The sequence below is a fragment of the Castanea sativa genome, chromosome 1 (genome assembly GCF_040712315.1).
Source record: "Castanea sativa cultivar Marrone di Chiusa Pesio chromosome 1, ASM4071231v1".
Lineage (NCBI taxonomy): Eukaryota > Viridiplantae > Streptophyta > Magnoliopsida > Fagales > Fagaceae > Castanea > Castanea sativa.
The window spans coordinates 21,834,800-21,841,913 of record NC_134013.1 but is presented as its reverse complement, the minus strand read 5'-3'; the positions used below and the strand labels follow the sequence as shown (position 1 = coordinate 21,841,913).

Below are 7,114 nucleotides of genomic sequence, written 5' to 3'. Positions count from 1 at the left end.
AAAATACAGAGTGCCCATTCATGAACTAACTGAGTCCATTCATTAACTAATTAAATTTGAGTATAGTTTGTTTGCTAAACAAACAAATATAAATAAATTCTATTGATAACCCAACAACTACAATAATGGGGATAGGAGATTCAAACTCTAATGGAGAATGAATTATACCTCTGAACCATTAAGCTCTTGAAATATATAAGTAAATGACTCATTCGTCCCCTCTTTGGGCAGCCAATCCGTTTAACTCTTGACTTTGTGTGCATAAAATTATTTCAACAAACGTAAATTAATAGTTTCTCAAAAAAAACAAAACAAACAAACAAACGTGAATTAATAACAATTACCGAAAAAAAATAAACAATCCCCACTTATTGCCGTGCACTTTGTAGCAAGATTTATCAGTGGCTTGGAAATTCATTCTACTCTAATACAAGTATACAACCCATCAGTTTGTGGTTGAAATAAAGAAATTAACAAAGATATGATACAGAACAACTGAACAAGTTCAAACAGTTATCAAGGATGTCCCAGCACAAAATCGGCCTTCGTAAACAATACCCATTTGTTCAACAGAATAGGCTTAGACAAACAATACATTTCATCCTTAACTATCTAATGGCAGATCCTCCCAAAATTTTCCCAAACATTTCCAAAAGACAAGGCAACTAATACATTCTTGAACAATTATAAATTTAAATAACCTGACACTGACAAATAGTTACATACAGTGCTGCAAGCTGGAATGCAAAACTCTAATGCAAGACCAGCAACCTAGAAAGCAAGCACACAAAACAACCAATGCTGCTGACTATGGACAGGACGACATCACAAACCATAATGCAAATTTTTTTCACCTTCATCGTCAAATAATTCAGGTCTTATACCTCTTATTTTCATGAAATTGAGAGGGCTCTGTAAGTGCGCATCCATTCTATTGCTGCATTTTGTTTAATGCTGCAACGGTGTGGGTTTTTAAATCAAGTTGGTTGAGGCTGTTCTTCTACCACTGCCTCATAATCTTTATGTTCTTGACTTTCACTTGGCTCGGCTGTGGGAACTACCTCCTGGTCTTCAGTAATAAATGGACGTCCATTTGTTTCACTGGACACATTGATCTTATCTTCATCTGTCGCATTGGACATGGCAGTCTGCTCTTCATTTGTTGCATCGGGCAATGTGATCTTTTCCTCATGCGTAGCTTTAGATGAAGCAGTTTTTTCTTCATTAGTTGCATTAGATAAAGTGGTCTTTTCAGAAGGTAATCTAGGAAGAGACTTTCGGTGTGGCTTCTTCTGATTGATGGGAGAAAGACCTCTGGCAGGTTTTTCCTTGGGCACTTTCTCATCCAGACTAAGGCGGCCAGTTCCAACACTGCTACTATTCCCTTCAGTCTCAGAGCCCTTCTTTCGGCCAAGCTTAGGAGATTTAGCTCTTGTTGTTGGTATCTGCTTCAGAGTAATAGACATTAGGGCCAAAGAAATTGCATTCAAATGAAAACCCCACCTATTTTTTTATAATAGGATTTTCTTGATAAGAAAAATGGCAAAACCCAAGGACAGGATAAGGATATAAGAGCAAAGCAAAAAATTACAAAGATCCAAGAACAACAAACATCCCCAAAATTCCGCACCCCCCACATGGAAAAACTCAAACATGAAGCAGCAAACCATATGACCTAAAAATTAGCAGCATGTATAATAAATATTTAGTCTAGAACCATGACACAGAAATCTCTAGTTGGTGACTTGGCGGACCAAAAAAAAAAAAAGATTTTATAAGAAGTCTACACTCTTACAGCAGTTAAGGATCAAGATGATTACTATAATGTCCCAAAGTTTTCCTCACTATTCTTATGTCTTCTCCCCAACTATATATCGCATTATAGCTGTAATAGACAGATAAGTGATAAGGCCATGGATTAATAGGAATAACAGTTCAAAAATGTAAATTAATGGGATCAGACTATAAATGTATACCTCAATCATTCTAAAATTGAAAACTGACACGTCTAACCCACAAATTGACATAGTGCTGAAATATATATATCCAGTGCATGTAAATAATAATTCGAGAAGAACAGTTCAAATGGCTCTAACGGTCCCCCTGTCAGCAATTATAAATGCTTAGTGATAACCTAAAAAGAATTTCGAACAACTCAGATAAAGTAGTATCGATAGATACACCTGTGAAATCCTGATTACCCTTATTAGCACCAATTCTGTTAATCTGAGAGAACCCTTAACTCTTAATTAGGTATTCTAGGGCCTGGAGTCTCTACAGGCAGGAAAAAATACCAGTGGAATCCTGATTACCGTTACTAGCACCAACAATATTAATCTGGGTGAGTCTTTCACTCTTAATAATGATTTCTGTGCCTGGACTCTCTACAAAGAAAATTCGATGTAATTTGGTGTTATCCATTTCAGTTCATTTTTTGATCATTCAATAGTTGGTGTTAGGGGGATTTGAGCCTTGATGTCTCCGTTGAAAACACCAAGAGGTGTCAATTGAGCTATAAGGCTCTTGGCAAAAGGGCTGCTAATGATTTCAGTTCATACAAAGCAATCATGAGAAAAAGCAATGCAACTAGCACAACCTTACTCTGACAAGGGCTGCCTCAGTTAGGATCAGTATCCAATACAATATAAAAAAGTTATTAAGCAATGGAGTTAGTGTCCAAGGCACCAAGCTCAAAAATATTTTATTTTTTCCTTTTTTTGTCCCCAACTGCAAAATCTTGTAAGCAGCCTAGGAACCACTACCAAACACATAACAACATAAAATCTTGTATACTTCATAATGATTATCCAAAAAAATGGCCCTAGAATAAGCAGAAAGAATGTATATGGTATCGCAGCATGTTTGAGCCAATCTTTAAGTACAGGAATTAACCAGCTTTTTGTTATAATCCCGTTCCCACAAAAAGAGTAAAATTTAATTAAAACCATCAGTATCTTGAAAAATTGAAACAGATAATCTGATTGATTTGGGGAAAAAACCAACACCAGCAACAAGTACCTACTGCTCCACACAAAGGAACTAACTTACAGACATTCCAAAAGAGGCTAGAGAGTTTGTTTAGACGTTGTCCATACAATGGCATGTTTAAGTTATAAACAGAAGAAAAAGGTTTATGATAGATACCATTATGACAAAACATAAATACTTACCTTCTTCAACTCCACCTTAGGAGGTGGAGGCTCCTGATAGAAGCTTGGCATGGGTGTTGCTTTAAAGGTCAAACTCTTCCTGAGCATCTTAATCTCAGCTTCTAGTGTTTCCTGCAAAGAATTGGAAAGTTGTCATAGCAAGAACTTATTGCATACGCAAAACATTCTAATTCAGATTCACAAATAAACCACCTTGGACTTGGCTTGCAAGTTATTCTTCTCTACTTCCTTTGCATGAATCTTTTCCTCAAGTTTAGAGTAAAACTGCACAGCATTATCAAAAATATATTGAAGCACAGACATAGCTGGAGAAGACCATATAATAATTCAAGAAGGTGAAAGAACAGAATTAACCTCTCTCCGTTTCTCAGCTCGTTCATCACACCTAAAACTGAACCCATAGTTTGGAAGCATGCCAACCTTGCGAGACTTCCCATCTTCTCCGGTGGGACTTCTATGAAGTACTTAAGGATAAACTAACAGATATTAGTAATATTATATTTCTATTTCTAACCCGAGAGAAAGAGAATAACATTCAAAATGCAAAGGATACAAGGAAGGTTGTATGTCTTCAGCTTTGCTACCAGGTCCTTTTTTCAAGGGCTTCACTTTTGTCTTATCCCTGTATCCAGAGAAATCACAGTTCAAGAACAGCCATAGAAAATAGCTCTACCAACTAACTTAAACATTAACATTTTTATATTAAAAGAAGAAAAAAACTATAAAATTACAGATGGTCTGTAAGAGCATCCTCCATCCAGTCTCATGAACTTTTTTTTTGATAGGTAAGAAAGATATCCAGTCTCATGAACTTAACAGTAATTTAAATTGGAGTTGAAGATATAGCTCCAACTCAAAAGGATTAGATAAGAAAATGAAACTTAAGGGTAAGAAATACATACATGAGACCTACAGACAATGCTGCATCAGACTTATCTGATAGCTGTTAGAAGCAGATAGAGAGTGAAATATCAGTAACCACAAAGATGGTAAAAAAGGATCAACCAAGATGAAGTGGTAAAAGTGGTATGCTGAAATCAAAATATGGCCGTGCTACAGAAGCAAGACAATATAAAGTTGGCTTCAGAAGCAAGACAATATGAAACTTTATATTGAATAACTGAACCTGTCTTCCGTTGAAAGATGTGCTTTTAGAAGGCTGTTTTGAGTGTGAAATCAAACCAACTGAACCATTTGAAGTAGATGTTCCTTCCGCATCTTTTCCATCTTTTTTCTTCATCACGGAAGCTGCTGAAGCACTTTTAAGGCTCAAGGGCTTCTCATTCTTGCTCTTGCCTAAAGCCTTTTGAGGTTTGGACTGCTTTGAATGATCTTCGTTTTTCACTTCCCCATCCTAAAACATGGGCACACATGTAGAATTTAAATCATAAGAGCTAATTTAACAAACCAAACAGACAACCAAACAACAACCTCCTACCTTAAAAGTTGTCAAGCCATTGCTTTCTAGCTGGACATTTGAACCCTCATCAAGTTCCCCAGTAGATGAGTTAATAGTTGCATCATCATACAACTTGACAACATTCTCTAAATTCCCATTTGGCACTGCAGTATCTGAACCTTTATTGACAGTCCAATTGACATTGTCCAAAACAACGCCATCGTCTCCAACAATAGGAATTCGGCCATGAACACCATTTTGATGGGTTGCCTCAACCCCAGCAATGGATACAAGATTATCCGAGTCCATCACTCAAACAGTACTACAACAAAGAAAAGACGCATAGAACTATAAGCTTAACCATTAAGACAACATGGGCAAACAAAATAAAAAGATAAAGCAGAAAATCTACCAGCCGCTAGTCCTATAACCCAAATAAATAATTTTTACTACGAGTCTTCTATTTTAAATGAACTATGAATGTATGAAAAACGAATCATTTGAATTTTCAAACCCCGCACTCAAACAAGAGTCAACAAACATGCCAATACTATGAAGAGAACAAATCATTTAGAGAATGCAGTTCATCAAATCGCATAGTACTTCACAGTGCACTAATTGTATCAGACAACATGAGATTTTACAAAACCCCAAGCTCCCCAGAAAACCCTTTAACCTGGATTGGCCATTGCAAACGTGTAAACGAAGAATGATGCAAGATGTGAGAAAATTTGAGACTCAGAGAGTACACAAAAACCTAACTTGAAACTATTTTGTCAGCAAGCAAACGGAGCATATCTATCCAATTACATACCCACTAAGAGAAACCAATAAATTAAGCAACCACAGCCAACTAACCAAATCAAAATAGAGCAAAAGAAAGAAAAAAAATCCACATCAAGCACATTCTCAAAGATAGAAACTAAGATTTCCACATTGATCTGCTACAGACACTTACATGCAACAAATCTTGTTCACTACCCGTATGTTTCTGACTCACAGTACATAGAAACTACTAGATTCAAAACTTTCTCCCATCATTTTCTCAGCAACCAAACAAAGTGAGAGTAAGATAAAAATTCAAAATCTAACTGCTCGCTCTTACCTGAAAAAAAAAAAAAAAAAAAGCGTGCAGCAATGATTAAATCTCCATTTGAAGTAGAAGCTTTGAAAGATCTATGGACCACATCCAAAACCGAGTGAGAGAGAGAAAGAGAGAGACAGAAGATGATAATGAAGATGGTGACAATGGATCGGAGGATCCGAACCCTAACGAAGGATCTGTCGGATTCAAAAAAATTTGGAATATTTTTATTATAGTTTGTGTTTTGTTTTGTTTTGTTTTGTTTTTTTTGTTTTTCTTAATTTTTAAGGAAAAAGAAAAGGTTAGTAAAATTAAGGATTTGAAAAGGTTGAAAGTTGAAACTAAGGTAGAAATGGAATAAGAGAGAGGTGGGGGATTTTAAAGTTAACTGGTACTGTCTTACGGTTAGGTAGGAAGGTAGACCGTAGATGTATACGGTCTTACGTTTTTCGGGCAAATACGCCCGGATTGTTTTAAGTAACTATTAACTAACATAACTGTGTACTGTCTCTGTCTCATCTTTTGTTTTTGTTTTTTACATATTGTAAAAAACATAAATGAAAATATAAAACAATGGATAGTGATGTTGGTAGAAACAATAATCCCTAAAAAAACAAAACCCAACACCTATTAACTAATAAGAGTATCAAATTGTGAAATTTTATAGAGAAGTAGGATCAAGTTACATCTAATTAATACATGGGATGACCTTTAAGTAGAAGATTTCAAACTAAAGCCAAGAGATGGATCTATTGTTAGAGAGACTATGATGGTGAATAGCCTTGTTAACCCTATAACTCATACATGGAGGGAAGATAAATGAACTAAATTATTTGATGAGGAGTTTGTGGCAACTATAAGGACTTCAGTTCCCTATAGCTATAAACAAGATACCTTGTGATGGATTAAGGATGTGAAAGGTCAATTCTCTGGTAGCAGCATCTACACAATTTTGTAACAACTTAAGAAAAGTATTAGCAACATTTTCACTTATAACTTAAAATAACTAGTTTAGTTGTAATTAAGACTCTTCATAATCGCTTATAAACTCAACATTCAGCAAACACTCAATATGAGACTCAATACTCGATCGCACAACACACAGTCAAACAATCAAAGAGTCTCTCTCGCTCTCTCTCTTTCTCTCTCTCTCTTGTTGCCATCCAAAAAAAAATCCACACAATTTAGGGTATCACATTAATCAATAGTAAATAATTAAAGAGAAATTTTGTTTTGACAATGCACTAATGACAAAAGGCTCTATTTTTGCTGAGAGTTTTGTAACTCAATTTACAATTTTTAGTATTTTCAATAAAGATATTCAGAGTTCAAATCAATCCTTGTTCATTATTATAATTGCAAAATTATAAATAAATAAATAAAAACCTGTATTTTTTGCAGTTTCCGACAAAAAAAATTATAAAACAAAACAGTATTTTTGCTAGCATGCCACTTTTATTT

General features: G+C 35.2%; 1 protein-coding gene across 2 annotated transcripts; it reads right to left on the bottom strand.

Moving 5' to 3' along the window:
* Window positions 1-482: 482 nt before the first annotated feature.
* Window positions 483-6,001, bottom strand: LOC142613697 (protein WVD2-like 6). Of its 2 annotated transcripts, none has more exons than XM_075786166.1 (9): window positions 5,675-6,001; window positions 4,609-4,891; window positions 4,297-4,524; window positions 4,073-4,113; window positions 3,724-3,792; window positions 3,525-3,624; window positions 3,363-3,434; window positions 3,171-3,281; window positions 483-1,445 (listed from the first exon to the last, which is right to left on the bottom strand). In XM_075786166.1, exons 2-9 carry the CDS (start codon window positions 4,876-4,878, stop codon window positions 978-980), a joined length of 1,359 nt encoding a protein of 452 aa, XP_075642281.1. In that variant the 5' UTR covers window positions 4,879-4,891; window positions 5,675-6,001; the 3' UTR covers window positions 483-977. The 2 variants fall into 2 exon arrangements, with proteins under 2 accessions (XP_075642281.1, XP_075642273.1); XM_075786158.1 differs by having other exon boundaries at window positions 5,528-5,719.
* Between the last annotated feature and the right edge of the window lie 1,113 nt (window positions 6,002-7,114).